Here is a 20,566-nt window from a genome sequence, read left to right on the forward strand (position 1 = left end):
TCCTGAGCCACTCACGGGGCGTGTTTTTTCAGCACCCACTGGAGGCCAGGATTCCCTCCGGGCCCCAAAGGCAGGGCCGCCCCCGAAACCAAGCCGAAAGCCGAGGGGGTGATGGATGTCAGGGGTACAGTAAGGCTAACGGCCGCTGGGCCCCCGGCTTGGGAATGAATAATAATGTTGGTATTTGTTGGTATTTGTTAAGCGCTTACTAGGAGCACTGTTCTAGGCGCTGGGGTAGACACAGGGGAATCAGGTTGTCCCACGTGGGGCTCACGGTCTTAATCCCCATTTTACAGATGAGGTAAATGAGGCACAGAGAAGTTAAGTGACTTGCCCACAGTCACACAGCTGACAAGTGGCAGTTCAAACCCATGAACTCTGACTCCAAAGCCCGGGCTCTTTCCACTGAGTCACGCTATCATTCGACCCCTCCGTCTCCTCAACCTTCCGAAATATTCCCCCGCCCCACCGGACCCTCCAGCGCCACCCCCGCTGCCACCAGAGGAGATGAGTTCAGTCGGTCAATGGTATTTATTGAGCGCTTACTGCATACAGAGCACGGTACTAAGCGCTTGGGAGAGTCCAGTATAACAACGTAACAGACACATTCCCAGTCCGCAGTGAGCTTACAGTCTCGAAGGGAGACAGACATTAATCTAAATAAATAAATTCGCATGTACATGATATATACATAAATCGTGTATTTATTGAGAAGCAGCGTGGCTCAGTGGAAAGAGCCTGGGCTTCGGAGTCAGGAGTCATGAGTTCGACTCCCGGCCCTGCCACTCGTCAGCTGTGCGACTGTGGGCAATTGTGTGCCTCAGTGACCTCATCTGTAAAATGGGGATTAACAGTGACCCTCACGTGGGACAACCTGATTACCCTGGATCTACCCCAGTGCTTAGACCAGTGCTCTGCACATAGTAAGCGCTTAACAAATACCAACATTATTATAAATGCTACGGGGCTGGGACGGGGATGAATAAAGGGAGCAGGTCAGGGCGACGCAAAAGGGAATGGGAGAAGAGGAAAGGAGAGCTTAGTCAGGGAAGGCCTCTTGGAGGAGATGGGCCTTCAATACGGCTTTGAAGGGAGGAGTTCACAGTGGGAGGCGATCGGGGACCTGCCAGCCGCGCTTTCCAAAATGCTGAGGATGATTTTTAACCAGCGGCGTGAACCAGAGGGGCCGACTGCCAGAGACTTTTAGGGATGGGTAAAAGCGGTGGGGAGGTTCAGACTCGGGGAAAACGGTTAAATTTCTCTTCGGCCATTTTTTCTTTAAAAAGCAAACTTTAGGATTCACTTCTTGTGTGCGCCGATCTCGGAGGTAGACCCGGGACAGGCAGACGGATCTGTCCCACCCGCACCCGGCCCTCCCAGTGGGTAACTTGGGCAGAGGTGAATAGCAACCAGCTAATTCAGAGAAAACCCTTCCTCCTTCAGAGAGCTGTGGGTTGGGGAAGGGGCTATCTATCGATCAGTGGTATTTATTGAACACTTACTGTGTTCAGAGCCATGCACTAAGCACTTAAAAGCTTTTCAAAGGGTTCCTCTTCCCTGGGGAGAAACTGAGGCTCAGAAGGGAAGGGCCTGCCCACCCCCTGGAAGGTGGGGTGCCTGCTGTCAGGGGAGAGGCGGCAGCCATGATGCCCCCCCCCCCCCCCGGGATTACGCCGATGTGGTTCATTCAGTCGTATTTATTGAGTACTTAGTGTGTGCAGAGCACTGTACTAAGAGCTTGGGAGAGCACACTACAACAACAAACAGACACATTCCCTGCCCACAACGAGCTTACAGTCGCGCGGCTTTACAGACTCCAGAGGTGTTTGACGTACTCAGTGCCTACGACCAATTCGAGCTCATCGTCATAGACTGTGAATTTGTGGATGGAAGCTGAATTTCTAGACTGTCAGTTCATTGTGAGCAATGTGGGAATGTGTCCATTATTAGTGTACTCTCCTAAGCACGTGGTAAAGCGCTCTGCACACAGTAAGAGCTTAATAAATACCACTGACTGACTGACCTACTGGTTGGCAGCCTGCTACCAGCTATTCCCTTTGGCCATCTCTTTTCCTTCTATTGCTGTGAGAACCATGTTGATTGAATTTTGTCTTTTGAGTCGTGTGTGTGTGTACACACGTGCGTGGGCACGCGCTTGCATACACGTGTTCATGCTTCCAGTCCCCTTGAGTGGGAAAATTGATAGCATAAAGAGTATGGGCCTGGGAGTCGGAGAACCTAATCTCGGCTCTGCGTTGCTCGCTGGGTGACCTTGTGCAAGCCATTTCACTTCTCTTTCCTCCTGTTCTCCCTCCTACTTTGACTGTGAGCCCCACACGGGACAGGGACTGTGTCCAACTCGATAAACTCGTATCTACTCCAGCACGTAGAACAGCGTTTGACGCATAGTAAGGGCTTAAGGAGTACCGTATTTTTTAAAAAAGTAATACTCATGGACCTTACGTGTTTGGATTAGGAAAGCGAAATAAGTGGTTCCAGATTCGCCTGGCTGCCGTTCCCATTTTATGAAAAAAAAAAAAAGCATAAACTGTGGATTGAGGTAAGGGTTTTGAAAGCGAATTCGGAAAGGGAATTTGGCAGGGAAGGTAAAATTCTGTGTGGGTTTTAGCTGGAGCCTAGTCAGTGTGAGGTAGCCGTTCAACATATCCATCCGTTCACCAGATTCCAGCGGTGTCCTCATTTTCGCTTCCAGCTGGATTCTCTTAGTTTGGATCGGAAGCATTAAAATTGGTTAATTGCGAAAGCTGATAAAAAAAGTTCACAGCCACAGAGAGAGATCTTAAACTGCCCCTGTGTCCTACCCCGGCCATCTCCCTGCAGACATCTGTTTCAGGTTTCCAGTAAGTTAACTCTCCAGGGGCTTCATTTCACCCCAGGCCGAAGCTCCACATCCGTGGCTGTGAAAAGCTCAGCCAGTGACATTGAGGAGGGGCGGCGTGGTCTAGCGGAAAGAGTCGGGGACCTGGATTCTCATCCCAGCTCTGCCACTTGCCTGCCGGGTGACCTTGGACAAGTCAGTTAACTTCTCTGTGCCTCAGTTTCCTCATCAGTAAAATCGGGATTAAATATTCATCCGTCCGATTTAGACTGTAAGCCCCAGGTGGGACAGGGACTGTGTCCAACCTGATTATTTTGTATCTACCCCAGAACTTAGTACAGTGCCAGGGCCTGGAACATAATAAGCACTTAAAAAGTACTATTTAAAGAAAAGTTTAGTTCTGGAAATCAAGGGATTTAGTCTCAAGGCCCTACTCAACCCCTGGCCTGCTGCAGGTTCTTGGGCAAGACACTTAACCTCTCTCTGTGTACCTCCGTTTCTTCTTCACTTATAAAATGGGGCTAATATTTCCTCTACTCCCCATATCCCGGGGATTTTTTTTTAAGGTACCCGTTAACCGCTTACTCCGTGCCGGGCATTTTACCAAGCACTCGAGTTAGATACAAGATAATTAGATCAGACACAGTCTCTGTCCCACATTGGTGGTCCGATGTAAGTCGAAGGGAAGGAGGATTTAATCCCCATTTTACAGATGAGCTCTCTGAGATACAGAGAAGTGAAGCCGAGGGCACCCAGCAAACACGAGGTAAAGCCAGGATTAGAACCCGGTTCCTCTGACTTCTAGGCCCATGCTCTTTCCATGAGACCATGCTGCTTTCACTGGATATTGCATGAATCCAATGAGATTGCTGCCAAGTGATTGGGGAAATGAAAGGACTCTCTGAAGACAAGATGGTGATTCTTAGTGATATTTATTGAGTGCTTACAATGTGCAGAGCACTGTACTAAGCCCTTGGGAGAGTACAATACAACAGAATCGGCAGACATGTTCCCTTCCCAAAGTAGAGCATTCTGCACTTTGTCTGAGCCAGCCCAACCTGTCACCAGACACTTCCGAGCAGCCCCATGCCTGAATTTCTGCCTTTCGAGGAAAAGGTTTTCTGAAACCCTGTGTGGGAAGGCCTCCAGAGAGCCAGAGATGGAGGAAAAGCAAGTCGCCCTGAGTATTTGCCTTTTCAGTCATCTTTCACTTTCTCCCACCATTCCCCGCATCCTGTGTGCCCAGGAGGTGGGAGGATGGGGTAAGAGTTTAACAGGACAGGCAAAGGAATTTAATTGGCCTCAACCTGCAATGAGAGGCAACACTGACCTTTGAAGCCCCCTCAGCCACCCATTTAGGTGAGTGTCATGGAGTAAAAAAAATGCCCCATGGGGAAGGAGTTCAAGACCACCTCCCTTCAGAGAGGCCACCTTCTTTTTGAAGTTGCGGGGTGCTTTTGGACGTGAATATTCGCTGGAGGTGGGCAGCCCCCCGCTCAGGTCGAAGAGAGTTGGCCTGGAAGAGCTTTTTCAAAAAAACCCACGGTCCCCGTATCTCTTGGAGCAGTGTCGTTCCTCTCCTGCTCACTGACCTTCTCATGTGACCTCTGAATACTTCACATTCCCCTGTTTGAACTAGAAACTCCACACCCACCGCCCCCCCTCCCCCCCCCACACACATATTCACTCCCCAGAGAAGTGTGCAAATGTCAGCCCGTACCGGTGTCTCATACCAGCCCCTCTCCATTCTTGCTCCTTTAATCCCGTCGAAAGCGATTTCCCGATCCCACCTTTGGCCTCCCTGAATATGTTGAGGATTAAGCCCCTCGTGTTTTCCAGTTCAAACGGCCGGAAAGAAAGCTTGGATTTTCCATCATTACCAGGGCCTGCCACTTGATGTGGAGAGTAGGGGGTGGCCTTGCCGCTCTCCCGGCTTTGGTTCCGGAAATAGATCCCCTCAGCCCCTCGGGTTCCCACATGCGAGGCGGCCGAGTGGGTCAGGGGTTTGCAGCCTGACGCTTCTGGGATCCCTGTTCAAACCAGCCAGTTTCCATAGCGAACCAAAGATCAGAAGCCCGGTGGCCAAAATACACGGTTTCCTCAGGGAGGCCTGTGGCGAGAGACTGTAAGACAACTTACGGTCAGACCCTCCTAGAGGCCTGGGGTCGAGGCCCCCGCCTCAAGTTGGTGAAGTTTCCCCCGCCCCCCTTCCACGATGATACCGGGCTTCGCCGTTGGTGCAGATGAGTGAAGGGCTTCTGTCCTCTTGGAGAAGATATGAAGAGCAACCAAGAAAATATAGCATCTCTCTCTGAGGAGCGGAAAGCTCATTCAGTTCGGCTCCACATCCCTCTGGGGTGACGTGGATATTATTATTCTCACTTAACACATGAAGAAACGGGCACAACAGAGATTATGTCCCACACGGAGGTCACCGGTGCAGCCCTAGTCAGACAGAGGACCAGAACTTGTGTCTTCTGGCTAAGCAAAGGCCCAAATCAAGGTCCTGTAAATGGTTTTGACAGCAGGCGTGTTATCCACGGGCCGGCCGTGATTACGGTAGGGCAGCCGATCTCGATTGATTTTTTACAATGGGCGTGTAATTGAATCGCGGGAAAAGCGAAGCCAGGCTTGGGAACTTGGGACCTTCAGGGGCACGGCAGCTAACTTTTCCCCGCTTTTGTGGTCGTCGTTTCAGATGTGCCTGGCGTCAGAGCGGGTGAAGATGGAAGAGTCGAGGGAGACGTCAATAAAAGAACCTCGGGACGGCAGGATGGGAGCCGGCGAGGCCGAAAGGGCCCCGAAGGAAATCCAGGTGGCGAGACCGGAGGAGGCCGTAGCTCAAGAGCGGGCTGGATTCGAGAACCGGGGCGACGATAGGATGCGAGGCGCCGGAGACGAGAGGAGTGTCGAGGAGGGAGGCCCGGATAAAGAGCGGAAGACAAAGCTCGGGGATCACGAGGTTGCCAAGAAGGAAGGAGCGGAGGGGGATCTGAAATGTGGCCTCTCGCTCTCGGTCACGAGCCGATCCGTCGGAGACCAGAGTCCCGCCAGACAGGATCACCTCTGCCATTCCCGTCCGCCTTCGGCCCAAGGAGACGCCGAAGGGCAGGGCAGACCGGAGAAACTGAAAAAGAAGAAGAAAAAGAGCAAGGCGGACCGGCACGGGAACGAGAAATCCACCCCCAAGAAGGCCGGTAAGAAGAGGCAGTCGTCGGAGTCCGACATCGAGAGCGTCATCTATACGATCGAAGCCGTCGCGAAAGGTGACTGGGGTGTGGAGAAGCTCGCGGGGGTCCCCCGGAAAAAATTCCGCTCCCCCTCCGGCGGGAAGGGTGGAGGAGCGCAGGACCCCAAGCCACCAAAGAAGAAAGTGAAGTCGAAAGAGAAGAAGCTGTCCAAGGAGAGATCCTCCGAGACCACCAAAGAGCTGAACCTTCCCGATCTCGTTAGTATTACTGCCAACAAGGAGGTGCCTTGCCCCGTGCTGGAGAGGGTGAAGCCGGAAGCGGCGCCCCCGGGGGAGGAGGTCCCTCCCCAGAGCCTGTCCGCCTCTCAGGCCAAGACAGAGGACAGTGACTGTAACCGCAAAATCGAAACGGGCGGCTCCCGGAAATCGGAGCGGACCTGCAAAGGGGCTCTGTACAAAACACTGGTGTCGGAGGGCATGCTCACATCCCTGCGGGCCAACGTCGACCGAGGTAGGTGGCCCGGGCTCGACCACCGGAACGGGGGAGGGTGGCGGCCGTGTCAGGGAGGCCTCGTCAACCGCGCGCCCACCTTTCCATCCCAGCGGGGTCGAATCACCACTGGGCGCATTCTGCCTGGGGCTTTTCCCGCCCGTTTCCGGGGAGGCCTCCCTCCTGTCGCACGGCCCCTCTTGCCTAAAATAGCTTGAAGCCACTGGAAGGCTCCCACGCCGGCGGTTGCCCCAGGCCGGCGTTGGGTGCTCGGCTCCGCCCGGCTGGGGATCAGGCCCGATCCCAAGAATTTACCGAATCGGACGGGTCCGTTTCGGCAGAATCCTGGCCCCAGAGGCTCGCCCCCGTGAGAACGGAGTCACGGGCTCCTTTCTACCTCTCTCGGGCTCCCTGTGACGCCGAGGACAGTTTCACCCGCAGCTCCGTGACCGGGCCCCCGGATGATTTTTCCTCGGTCATCTTGCCGTGGAAACCTCGCCAATCGCACTGGCGCGGGATTTTCGATCAGCGGATTTGAACGGAGCCGAGGCCACGAGGGTTCTGGTCTCAGAGGAGACGCTTTTGAACGGGAGGTGAAGGGACGAGGGAGCCCTCGCCGTGGATTTTACCTGGTCCCCGTTGGAAGAGTGGACTGGCTTCTTTGAAGTCAGCACCATGCGAGGCACATTCCACCCAACCCATCGGGTCAGAGCAACTGGTTTTCCTGGCGGAGAAGGCCCAGAGTCCAGTTAAGGGAACTCAGGCAAAAGGGATGTGAGTTTCTAATCCAGGCCAGTGCTCAAAGAATCGGCTGCTTTCCGAGTAGCCCGCTAGACTGTAAGCTTGTGCGTAGGGAACATGTCTACCACCTCTGTGTCATGCTCTCCCAGCGCTTAGTTCAGTGCTCTGCACACAGGCACTCAATAAATATAATCAACTGATCGATTGATAACCCACGATCGCTTAGACGTCCCATGCGGGACGGACCGTGTCCAAACTGACGTGTATCTACCCCGGGGCTTAGAGTGGTATTTGACGCGTGGTGAGCACTAAAATTCCATTTAAAAAACGTCACTGTGGTTCAATCAAGCTTTCCGATGGTATTGAGGGGCAGTCTCGGAGGTGAAATTTTCCCAAGGAGCCTAAACGCATCCGTCCCCGTCGTTTCTGCAGGTAAACGAAGCTCAGGAAAAGGTAACTCTTCGGACCACGAAGGCTGCTGGAATGAAGAAAACTGGGCCTTCGCCCAGGGTGCGACCGGCGGAAGCAAGAAGCTGAAGAGGCCAAAGCCAAAGGAAGAATTTGCCGTTGGGTAAGGAATAGCCTGAAGCGCCAGAGAGTCGTTCTTTCCGTAACTGGCAGTCGGGTCAAAACACAATAAATCCCCCTGCTCTGCGGGGGCTGCTCGTCACGTGGGCTGGCCGGCAAAGCTGGGGTTAATGGGCGAGTCCGGGCAAAGAAACTCTCCCAAGGCAGCGAATGTGTGGAGAAAAGTGACTAGTGGAAAAAACACGGGCCTGGATGTCAGAGGGCCCTGGGTTTTAATCCTGGCTCTGCCCCTTGTTTGCTCTGTGCCCTTAGGCAAGTCACCGGACTTCTCTGCGCCCCCGTTTCCTCAAATGTAGAAGGGGGATTCCGTATGCATTCTCCCTCCTACTTAGAATACGAGTCCCATGTGGGACAGAGACTATGTCCTGATTAACCTGTATCTCCCCCAGCTCTTAGAACAGTGCTTGCTGCATATTAAGTGCATGGTGGACAGGGAGTCTATCAACTCTTTCATACCATACTCTCCCTAGTGATGAAATGTAGCCTTTTTTTTAAGTAGTATTTGCTAAATGCATTGGCTGTGCCAGGCACTGTACTAAGCGCTGGGGTGGATACAAGATAATCGGGTTGGATGCAGTCCCCGTCCTACCTAGGGCTCACGATCGTAGTCGCTGTTTTGCAGATGGGGGAACTGAGGCACAGAGAAGTGAAGTGGCTTGCCCAAGGTCACACAGCAGGCACGTGGCCGAGACGAGAACCGAGATTCTCCGACTCCCAGGCCTGTGCTCTCTCCACTAGGCCGCCCTGCTTCTCTATCCATTTCCCGGGGCAGAGGTTCCTGTCTGCACTTCTTTGGCCTGAGGTACTGCCATAGGAGCGGCGGGAATAGATCTGGATCTCCGGTCTAGGCCTGGGAGTCCGAGGACCTGGGTTTTCATCTTGGCTCCGCCGCTTGTCTGTTGTGTGACCCCGGGCATGTCGCTTGACTTCGCGCCTCAGTCTCCTCCCGTGTAAAATGGGGATTCAGTACCCGTTCTCCCTTCTATTAAGACGGTGAGCCCTATCTAGGACAGAGACTCTGTCTAACCAGATTAGGTTGTGTCTACTCCAGTCTACTCCAGTGCTTAAAATAGTGCTTGACACACAGTTAGCACTTAATAGGTACCGTAATTACTGTTGTTATTTTAACCACCTGCCTGCTGTGTGACTGTGTGGCGTTTTATTTCTCTGGGCCTCAGTTTCTTCTTCTGTAAAATGGGCATTAAATGGCCGTTATCCCCCCTAATTAGACCGTGAGCTCCCTGTGGAAGGGGACTGTGTCTAGTCTGATCTGACCCTGTCTACCCCAAGTTTTTAATACAGTGCTTGCCACATAGTAAGTACTTAACGGAGACCGAAATAATTGTCAATATTATCATTTAGTAAACATCAGGACACGTTAAGGGTGACATTGGCTACTTGTGCGGGTTTCTTGGAAATCTTTTCTGCCCTCCCCCGGGCCCCTTTCTTAATCCTTAAAGAGCTTCACGGCCCGAAGTCATCCAAAAACCTAATTAGTTCTCATTGGTCAAGGCCCCGCAGAGTTGGCTGGTGTCAGATCTGCCGTGCCCCATTTGCGTCTAAATAGTCGGGCCCCGCCCTCAGCCCCCGAGGACTCCACATCCGAGCATCCTAACCTTTCCCCTCGGAAGGCCCGTTATCCCGGGCTTTGTCACCGTTCCCAAGGAGATCCATTTATCTGGGGTGATGGTGCTTGGATGAGTGCAGAGCCCAAAGGAAAACACGTCCTTCATCGGAGACCTCTCCGGAAGCCTCCTGGATATTCACGGGGCCTCATTAATTCTGAAAACGACGTCTATCAATGGGGGCTAGGGGGTTCCTCAAAGAGGGAGGGTGTTTATGCACTGAAACCCCTCAAGCCTAACCCTCATCATCCTCTGCTTGCGCGAGAGCACAGGGGCACACGCACACTCGCTCTCTCTTTCTCTGTCTCCGTCTCTCTCTCTCTTTTTCTCTCTCTCTTAGCCAACGCCGGTGTCTTTCCAGCAGCTCCTCCTTGTGGCTAATCCCGTCTGCATTCCCGTCTGACCACAGTGTCCTTTTTTTTTTTTCCGGGGAATTTGGCGTCAACCAAACTCCCCAGGGGCAGCCCGGCTCCAAGACCCTCACTTTATGCCGCCGATCATCACCTGGGTCCCAGAGCGGTGGCCATTAGGTGGTCCTGAAATGGCAGCTATATTTGGGAGGTCTCAGAGTGGCTGTTATACATATATATATATATATATATACACCTTTATATATATATGCTCTAGTAGTTCTGATAGTACTTATTCAGTGCATAGAGTGTGCAAAGCATTGTAGTAAGTGCTGGGAGAGAATACACAGCTGGGGATTAGATATAGTCCCAGACCTTTGCGAGACTTGCAGACTAAAAGAGACTCTCCCACACGTTTAGTACAGAGAATAAACAGTCATTATTCCGAAACCATCAGTTGATGGATTGAGCATCGAAAAGTCACCCGTAATTATGAACTGATTCACGTGTACTTGTTTTGTTCTGTTTTGCTCTGCTGTCTGTCTCCCCCGTTATTGGGCAGGGATTGTCTCTATCTGTTGCCGAATTGTACATTCCAAGCGCTCAGTACAGTGCTCTGCACGTAGTCAGCGCTCAGTAAATACTATTGAATGAATGAATGAACTTTTTTTTTTTTTTAACATTTTGCGTTTTGGTTTATTGTTCTCCCCTTAGCTTAGCCAAGCTGGAAGAGGAATTTGAAAAAAAATTCAACAGCCTCCCTCAGTACAGCCCCATCACATTTGACCGGAAAAGCGCTTCTGTTCCCAGAAAAAAGAAGAAGATCGGAAATGTATCAGCGGAACAGCTGAAACCCAGCAAAGGTAAGATGTTCTGAGTCTGTCTGCCATCCGGTCAAAACTTGTAACGAATCTTCTTGATTCCTGAGTTGCCTCATCGTATCTTCAGGTAAATCTCTGGGGAGTACTGGTTTACCTTGGGCTTTTCTTGCGTCTCTTCTTGCTCTTGGCTCCTTTCCAGTTCCAGGTCTAGAAGCAGCGTGGCCTAGTGTGTAGAGCACAGGCCTGGGAGTCAGAAGGACCTGAGTTCTAATCCCGGCTCCTCCACCTGTCTGCTTTGGGTCCTTGGGAAAGTCCCGTATCTTCTCTTGGCCTCAGTTCTGTTCCCGGCTCCACCATTTGTCTGCCGGGTGTCCTTGGGCAAGTCAGTTCACTTCTCTGTGCCTCGGTTGCCTCATCTGTATAATGGGGGCTTAAGACTGTGAGCCCAATGTGGGTCAGACTGTGTCCAGCCCAATTTGCCTGTATTCCCTCACCTAGCGCTTAGTGCGGCGCCTGGATGGTAAGCGCTGAACAAATGCCGCAGTTATTATTATTGTATTCTGTTCTGCCGGGAAAGGGGCGCTTGGGATTTTTCCCAAGATCCTTTTGGAGATCCCAGCACGTTAACACTGGGAATCATTTCCCGTGGTGTGGCTGGGTCTTTTCAAGCTCAAGCCCCTGGGAGAGTCTCAGTCGCTTCCTAAGGCGTAGGAGTTTCTTTGGGGTTCGAAGTCGGGGGAGTCTTGTCTCGGTCCACTTGCGAGGCAGGGTGACCCCAAGTCCTCCGCGAGGGAAGAAGTGAAAATAGCAGTCTCTGGCCCAGTACATGCTGGTTTTGTCAGTCTGGTCCCACTGACCTTTTCTCCCCCTTGCCACCAGATTGATCATCGACCCCTTCCTCGCCTGGCCCCCATAGGCCTGAAAATCTGCCGAGCGTTGCCGGGCGGGGGTCACAGGTGCCGAAGAAGCAGTGTGGTCTAGTGGAAAGAGGTCGGGCCTGGGAGTCGGAGGACCTGGATTCTGATTCCGGCTCCACCCCTTGCCCGCTGTGTGACCCGGGGCAAGTCATTTAAATCTCCGTGCCTCAGTTTCTTCATCTGAAAAAGGGGATTCACTGTGCGTTCCCTCCTCCACCTTAGACTGTGAGCCTGTGTATCCTGGGTCTGACGTGCACGTCTCAGGTTGTACAGGGTTTGCCGCATAGTAAGTGCGTAATGAATGCCTCTATTATTAGTAACGTGGGCCACGGGCCTGGGGTAAAGGTCTTCGTGGTACGTTTTAGCGTGAGGATGAGCAGAGGGCTTCAAGCCAGATACCGGGTCTGGATGCCCCAGGGAGAGATGGGCCTTGTCATGTCGTATTGGTAAAACTTCTCTCAGAACTGCCGAGCTCTGAGGCTACTCCCCCGCCCCCGGCCGTGGAGGTCTGAGGTGACTCAGTGTATTGGCCGTAAAAATTGCCCGTCGCTGCCAGAGAGACCTGCAAAGCCCCCAAGAGGAACGGAGGGTCAGGGCTCCGGCGGAAACAAAATTAAATGAGCCACACCGATTAGCGAGCGGGCGAATTGAGTGACTTCTCCGCCCTGTCCCCACAGCGGGGGGGATTGAGGGCCGACTCCCGGGTCGGCTGAGCGTCCCCAGGGGAATGTTGGAGGTCTGGGGGGCGGTTTGCCAAAGCGGGAAAATCATCAGGAACCGTGTGGTTCCCTCATTCCGTATTTGGGAACTGGTTGCCCAGTTGCAGGTTGAATTTCCTGACAGAGCACCGGTCCCATCTTATAGTCTGGGAAGGCCTCTTGGAGAAGACGTGCCCTCAACGAGGCTTTGAAGAGGGCGAGAGTCACTGTCTGTCGGATATGAGGGGGGAGGGCGTTGCAGGCCGGAGGCAAAGAAGCAAGTCAGGGAGACGCAGAAGGGAGTGGGAGAAGAGGACCTAATCAGGGAAGGCCTCCTGGAGGAAATGCGCCTTCAGTAAGACCTCGAAGGGGTACAGGGTGATTATCTTTGGGATTGTCCGGCCGCGCCCCGTCCAGCCGTCTTCCAGGGTCGGCCAGCGTGGTGGGTCTGGCTCAGGCCGGCCACCTGTGGGTTTTCTGGACGCCGGAACCGGGGTGGGAGCCGACCAGAGCCCACCCTCAACAGGGCGGCCGAGGCTGACCGGAGGCCTGGGCGGAGACCAGAGAGGCTACGGGGCTGGAAAGCAGAGTGGCCTAGTGAGAAGAGCGTGGGCCGGGAGTCAGAGATCCCGAGTCCTATTCCCGGCTTCTCCACTTGTCTGCTGGGCGACCTCGGGCGACTCACCTATCTTCTCTGGACCTCGGCACCCTCATCCGATAAATGGGGATTCAATACCTGTTCTCCCTCCTACTTAAACTGCAAGTCCATGTGGGACCTGGCGACCTTGTATCTGTCACAGCGCTTAGTATGGTGCTTGGCACAGAGAAGACGCTCTTCGAATACTACGTTTATATCGGTAATTATTAGAGCTCCTCTTCTCCAAGTTCTCCCTTCCAACCTGGGTTTCTGGGGAAGGATCTGTATTTCTGAGGCAGAATCTGAAAGAAACTTGCTTTTCAGACTCACGGGACTTAGCTAGATTAGGGACGAAGCTACGGAAGCTTTCTTTCGATGAGTCCTAACGGGAACAGCACGGGTCTGGGAATCAGAGGGACCTGGGATCTTATCCCGGCTTCGCCACTCATCCGTAGCGTGACCTTGGACAAGTCAGTTGACTGCCCTGTGTCCAACCTGATAATCCGGTATCTTCCCCAGCACTTCGTACAGCGCTTGGAACGTAGTAGGCGTTTAACAGATGCCACTGAAAAGAGAAGCAGACTACCTAGTGAGTAGAGGAAGGCCCTGGGAATCAGAAGGACCTGGGTTTTAATCCCAGCTCGACCGCTTGCCTGCTGTGTGACCTCGAGCAAGTCATTTCACTTCTCTGTGCTTCGTCTATACAGTCACCTCATCTGTAAAGGGAGGGTTAAGACGCTGTGCCCCATGAGGGACGTGGACTGTGTCCGACCTGACTAGCTTGTACAGTGTCTGACGTGTAATAAGCGCTTCCTTAGTACCATTTAAAAGAAAAGAAAAATAAAGAAGAAAATCGAACGAAGAAGAAACTGCCTTTGGTGATTGGGATGACAGCCCGCTGGTCACCTCAGAGCACGATTTCTTCTTCACCCTCCCGCCCTGCCTCCCTGGGCGCGGCCTAGTCCCGCCACATCAGCCAGTCGTCAACTCTCGCGTGACGCGGGAGAGCAGGAAGAGGACCAGAGACCGTTCAGGCCTTTCGGTTCTGGCCGTTTCTCCCTCCTTTTAGAGGAGGAGAGACAAACAGGGTCGGCTCTGAAGCCGGAGTGAATAATCTCTCTGCTTTATTTAGCCAACTGATCAGGGAAGCGTGTTTGCGACTGATTATAATTTGGGTGCCAAGGTAGCGTCGTGCACTAGCCCCGGGTTTATTAATGGAATCCCAGTCCCAGCTGACGCTGCAGTCAGCTGCTCTTGGGGCAAGAGAGACCAATCGCAAGGAGGTTTTGTGGGGATTGGGAAACGGTCAGGGATGTGTCAGTCGATGATGTTTTGAGTAGTCCCGGGGCTGTAGTCGAGGCTGGGGCGGTTCAGAAGCAGGTGGACCTGCTGAGAAGCAGTACAGCCTAGCGGAAAGAGTTAGGGCCCGGGAGTCGGAGGACCTGGGTTCCGATCCCGGCTCAGCCGCTTGTCTGCTGTAGGATCCCGAGCGATCACTTCACTTCTCTGGGCCTCAGTTTCGGCATTTGTAAAATGGGGATTCGGTCCTACCTCCCTCTTAGCTAGGCTGGGAGTCCCCTGCCTGACATGGACTGTGTCGAAACCGATAACTTGGTATCTGCCCCGGGGTAGATACTTGGTATCTTCCTGTTCGTCCTCCTACTTAAATTGAGAGGCTCGTGAAGGACTCGATTATCTTGTATCTATCCCAGTGGCACTTAGAAAATGCTTAACAGATACCACTATTGTTAATATCGTTATTATTCCACAGTAAGCGTTTAACCAATAACACTATTATTACTGTGATTATGTTTTTATCCTTATCGTTAGCTCTCAGGCCAAGCAATTCAAGGGCCTTAGAAATCTTTCCCGAGGATACGTTGACCATGCAGTTTCATCCGGGAGTTGTTCCCACCCATGTTTCGTTGCGGTGGTTTTACGTGTGTTGCGTGAACACAGTGCGGTGTGGGGTTGTTGAGAGCTCTTTCTGCCCTCCCTCCAACTCCCCGAGCACCTTCAGCAGCTGTTTCATATGCTTTCCCCTCCCTCACGTTCTCCCAGTCGGTAACACTGACACGCCACGGGCTGGTGAGTTTCCCGTCGGGCCAGTGGACGGTGGGAATCTCATCTTTCCAAAGACTTGGCGCAGAGAGTCTAGGTGCCCCTGTTGCATCCGGGGAACAAATGAGCGGTTTAAGTCTTTGTCCTTCTCTTCCCACCTCTGGGTACATCGTTCTACTCCAATACCTACTTCTGGGATGCTTCCTGTTCCACGTTCAGGCCACGATCAGCCTTTTCGGTTGGCTCCTTCCTCCTCCCTGCCCGTCCCCAGAGGGCTGTGGGAGATAATCCTCTGAAAGTTGCCCATCAGGCCATTGGAACGGTGGTACTCTCTTCTGCCCAAAGACTTCTTGTCGGAGGGAGACGGGGCGTCCTCACTGCAGCTGGGAAACGAACCAGTGGTTTGGCTTTTTCCTTCTCTTCCTACCTCTGGCTACATCATTCTATTCAAATTCCTACTTCCAGGATGCTCCTCAGATCGTGGTCAGGCTTTTCATTTGGCTCCTTCCTCCTCCCTTCCCACCCGGAGGATTCTGGGAGAGACATTCTAAGGTTAACCGAGGGCTTGGGCTTAGAGAAGCAAAGGTCAGGTGCATTTTTCCACAAGGGAGGCAATGAGCCTGGGGCTGGGAGTTAAGAGAACTGGGTTCCAAATCCCAGGTCTTTCTCCAGCCTGCCGTGTAACCTTGGACGGTCACTGAACTTCTCTGGGCCTTAGTTTCCGCACCTGTCAAATGGGAAGGAGCTAACTTCCCCCGATGAGACCGTAAGCCCGTCAGACGGCGGGGACCGTCTCTATCTGTTGCCGACTTGTTCATTCCAAGCGCTTAGTACAGTGCTCTGCACATAGTAAGCGCTCAATAAATACTATTGAATGAATGAATGAACTCTCTTGTCACCCTTAAACTCCGGCCTTTGTTTGCAACAGAGTCTGTGCCTGATGTAATTATCTGACTACTCCAGCATTTAGCAGAGTCTTGGGGGCCGGAGGAGGGGGCCGAGGAGGGGGACGGAGTAAACAAGCAATAAATACGGTTTGTATTACTATTAGGGGAAATCTAAAGGTTCCCTGCCAAGCCCTGAAACCAGAGCAAGTGATAGGCTTTTTTTAAGAAATGAATCCAAATGGGAAGTTTAGAAGCACTGTGGCCAAGCGCAAAGAGCATGGACCTGCTTCTAATCCCGGCACCCCCGCTTACCTGCTTTGTGACCTTGGACGAGTCACGTAATTTTCCTGGCCTCAGTTTCCTCATCTGCCAAATGAGCATTTAATACCCCTTTGGCCTCCTACAGACCGTGAGCCCCATGTAGGGCTCAGGGCAGTGCTCAGCACATGGTAATTCCTCAACGAACGCCGCAGTTACGTATCATCGTTACGCCCTCGGGTATAGACTTCTCCACCTGTCTCGGGGTTCAGCCCCAGACTTCCCGGGCCGGTGATACGTACGGGACGGGTGAGGGAAACTCTCTTGACTTGCGCTGAGCTCCCATTATGCTAACGGCTGCAGGACCAATCCATCCATCGCCTCCACATCACCTCTGTTCCAGATGAGCTGGGCAGGAACCCCCAGCTCCTAGAGGGCAGGGATCGTGCCCACCCGACTCTATAATTAGCGGACTCTCCCCGAGCGCTCAGTATGTTGCAGAGCACAAGCTCAGTAAATGGCAGCGACTGACTGATCGATCCAACTCAAGGGTCTTTCTCCTCCTGCAGTTCCATCCTGGCTCTCAACTGAGAAGCAGCATGGCTTAGTGGGTAGAGCACGGGCCTGGGAGTCAGGAGGACCCGGCTCCACCACTTGTCTGCTGTGTGACCTTGGGCAAGCCACTTCACTTCTCTGTCTCAGTTACCTAGTCTGTAAAATGGGATTCAAACTATGAGCCCCACAGGGGGCAGAGACACTGTCCAACCAGATTCGCTTGTCTCTACCCCAGCGCTTAGTACAGTGCCTGGCACATAGTAAGCATTTAACAAATACCATAAAACTGTCTACCCCTACTCTGTCTGTGTGCCAGCTCCACTGCCAACCCGGAGACCTTTCCATTTCTGATTCACTGTTTGTAGCAGACTTCCTAGTCTTTAAGGGCCTCAGTGAAAAATGCCTATTATACATCTCTCCAGACGAGCGGAACAAAACCTTTCACTTTCCTCTTCTCTCTGAAATTGCTGTTTTTTCCCCTTCTAACTCCTGGATCACTCCCCACTCCATCAATCTGCCCATCCCCAGTGGGTCTCATTCCGGTTTCCTCCTTCATCTCTGAAATGGCCATTTACTTAGTTTCAGTTTGCGGCTGCAATTTCAGAATTAGGGGCAGGGGGTGGGATGGGAAAGATGGAGTCACCGTTTCCTGAACCCCTGGCGATGAGAGAGCAAACGCAGAAGGAAAAGTTGATGAGGTAGTTTTATTCTGAGTTTCTCTGAGCTCGGTCAGGGTGGGAGTTTATTTTGAATGCATCGTGTCTCCAGGAGTAAGGAGGACCTGTGTTCTAATGCCGGCTCGGCCTCTTGTCTGCTGCGAGACCTTGGGCAAGGCACTTTGCTTCTCTGTGCTTCAGTTCCCTCATCTGTAAAATGGGGATGAAGACTGTGAGCCCCACATAGGACGTGGACTGTGTCCAACCCAATTAGCTCAGATCTACCCTAGTAAGTGCTTTACAGATACCATAAGAAAATAAAAAACCCTTGTAAGGCAAGGATGTCATCCCATTGTCTTCCAGTGGCCTCCATTTTCTTGTTATCCATCCTCCAGGCCAGTTGACTCCTCCGCATCACGTCCCGCTCTCTGCTGTAGGGTGCGAAACACCCTTTGGTGACCGTTATACGATGTCGGGGGCCTAGAAAGTCCAGAATGGAGAATGAACAAGCTCCTCTTTCAAATCAAGGAGGATGGTCCTTGAAGTCAAAGTTGCCAGTGGGTCAGTCGATGGTATTTATTGAGCGCTGACCGTGTGAAGAGGCCTTGACTAAACACTAAGGATAGTACAGAAGAGTCGGTAGACACGATCCCTGCCCACAAGGATCTTACAGCCTAAGACATTAATGTGATTTGTGGATGGGGAAGTGGCGGAGTGTAAGGTTATGTACACAACCGAGGGTGAGGTGAATGCTAAGGGCTAAAGGGGCACAGACCTGAGAGCATAGATCAGTCGGTGAATGGTATTTGTTGAGCGCTTACTATGTGCAGAGCACTGTACTAAGCGCTCGGGAGAGTAAGTGCAACAGAATTAGCAGGCACGTTTCCCTTTCTGAGGGGGGAGTGTGGGTAGGGAAGATGAGGGTTTCGTCAGGTCTCTTGGAGGAGATGTGCAGTTTAGGAGGGCTCTGAGGTAGGGAAAGTGGAGGACTCTTGGCTATGAAAGGGGAGGGGGACGATATCAGTCCAGGGTCGGCAGCGGGGTAGACACTTATTTAGGGTCCCCAGCCCACCGGCTCGGTCATTTCCAGCACAGTCATCATCAACAGCCTCGTCTAATGAACCTCCGTGGGACGCAGAGTGCCGTCTTGGGAACGTGGGGAATCCCACCACAGAAGTCAGAGGTGCCGTCCTGCCTTCCCGGCAATCTAGCCGTCTCGGGGCAAGGATCTGCCCTCGGGCATCTTGAATTCCTCCTGAAGAGCTGCTTTTGTGGGCTGAGATGGGAGTAAGGGTCGCCATATCAATCAGATTGGGAAGCAGCATGGTCTAGTGGAAAGACCCCGAGCCTGGGAGTCGGTAGGACCTGGGTTCTAATCCTGGCACTGCCATCCGTCTACTCTGGGACCTTGGACAAGTCACTTCACTTCTCTGTCCCTCAGTTCCCTCACCTGGAAAATGAGGTTTAAGGCTGGGAGCCCCACCGGGGACAGGGACTGTGTCCAACCTGATTAGCTTGCATCTTCCCCAGTGCTTAGTACAGTGCCTGGCACACAGTAAGTGCAAGATGTGTTTGAAAAACAGTAGTCGGTGTTGTTGCTGTTCAGCTTTGGGATGCCCTGCCTGTTTCTGTGTTTTTAATCGTGTTATCGATAGTGACATTTTCCATAATGCCACTCTGGTCCACACAGACAAATGGTTACTGCCCGCTCCTCTCTGACCTCTGTCTACCTGGGCCCTGTTGTCACGTTAATGATTCTAAATGGAAATGTGTTAAGTAGGTTTAAAGTTCCTTAACTTATGATTAAGTGGAGGACGCTAATTCCTTGAGCTTTCTTCCTGGTACAAGAAATGGACCGTCGGTGGTCTTATCTAATGAGAAAAGCGTCGTTAATGAAACCATGCCTCTGCCTCCCCAGCCCCCGCCCCAAATCCACGGTAAGCTTCTCCTATTATGATCTGCCAAGCCAAGAAGGTCTCCCGGGGATTACGGACTCGGTAACTCTTGGGGGACCACCCATCTCTTCTGAAAAACCCAGCTCTCCGTGGCGTTGCTCAGTAGCTAGCTGGGAGGGCTCGGCTCGGTCATTCGGTAGTATTTCTTGAGCGCTCTCTCTGTGCAGAGCGTGGTATTCAGTCAGTCAGTTGTATTTATCGAGTGCTTACCGGGTACAGGGCACTGTACTAAGCGCCTGGGAGAGTACAGTATAACAATATAACAGACACATTCCCCGCCCACAGTGGGGAGAGTATGATAAAGTTAGTAGAAATGATCCGCGCCTTCTGGGAGTTTACCAGGTGACCTTAGGGGATGGAGCACGGGTCTTGGTTCAGAAGGTCCTAGGTTCTAATCCCGGCTCCTCCACTTGTCTGTGACCTGGGGCGAGTCACTTAACTCAGTAAAGTCACTTAACTGAGAAGCAGCTTGGCCAAGCGAATAGAGCACAGGCTCGGGAGTCAGAAGGACCTGGGTTCTAACCCTGGCTCCGCCACCTGTCTGTCGTGTGACCTCGGGCAAGTCGCTTCACTTGTCCGTGCCTCGGTTCCTTTATCTGAAAAATGGGGATTAAGGCCGTGAGCCCCAAGTGGGACAGGGACTTTGTTCAACCTGATTTACTCGCATCTACCCCAGCGCTTAGAACAGTGGCTGGTACATAGTAAGCGCTTAACAAATACCGTGGAGAAAAATGCGATATTAAAGCCGCCACCAGTCCTTCTGTGGGGGGGATGGTTCGTGCGTTTATAAGTAGCGTCTTGGTTCAAATTACAGGGTGCGAACGAATTACCGACGGCTCAGTCGCTAATGCGTTTTCCCTCTTCAGAGCCCTCAGCTGCAGTTTCCCTCGCCCCATCTGTGCGGTTTCCGCCTCGGACACCCGGGTGAACGGGTGAACGTCTGAAGAAACGGCTTAGTTCTTTCCCCTAGCTCAGTGAGTGCCCAGAGAAATGCCAAGCGGAAACTGGAATTTGGCAGGAAGATGGAGTCCCTCGCCTGGGTTCTCTTCCCCTCTCGGTTAGCCGCGTGGGCTGGTGGCGTGCGGGCCTGGGGGCTTCTGCGGTGGGTGGGAAGGGTCCCTTGTGGGCGGCCTGGTTTTGCTGAATACGCCATTAAAAATGTATTTATATTAATATCGTCTGTAGGTTCAATCCAGTCTCAGAAAAAGCACCTATTCCACAAAATTGTCAGCAAATATAAGCACAAAAAGGAGAAGGCTAATGTTCCAGAAAAAGGTACTGGTGCAAATTGCATTATG

General features: G+C 52.5%; 1 protein-coding gene across 14 annotated transcripts in view; it reads left to right on the forward strand.

Annotated features, from left to right (window-relative positions):
* The window catches only part of BBX (BBX high mobility group box domain containing), a 193,071-nt gene that overhangs the window by 162,792 nt on the left and 9,713 nt on the right, over positions 1–20,566 (forward strand). For 12 of the 14 annotated variants that reach the window (XM_039914521.1, XM_029082903.2, XM_029082902.2 and 9 more), the window contains 4 exons: positions 5,538–6,540; positions 7,693–7,831; positions 10,538–10,686; positions 20,454–20,543. In XM_039914521.1, the coding sequence (XP_039770455.1) occupies positions 5,538–6,540; positions 7,693–7,831; positions 10,538–10,686; positions 20,454–20,543 (1,381 nt within the window). The remainder of the gene's footprint in view (positions 1–5,537; positions 6,541–7,692; positions 7,832–10,537; positions 10,687–20,453; positions 20,544–20,566) is intronic. The other 2 variants (XM_029082909.2, XM_007657330.4) reach the window with 1 other exon arrangement.

This window comes from Ornithorhynchus anatinus, chromosome 17 (assembly GCF_004115215.2).
Source record: "Ornithorhynchus anatinus isolate Pmale09 chromosome 17, mOrnAna1.pri.v4, whole genome shotgun sequence".
Taxonomy (NCBI): Eukaryota; Metazoa; Chordata; class Mammalia; order Monotremata; family Ornithorhynchidae; genus Ornithorhynchus; species Ornithorhynchus anatinus.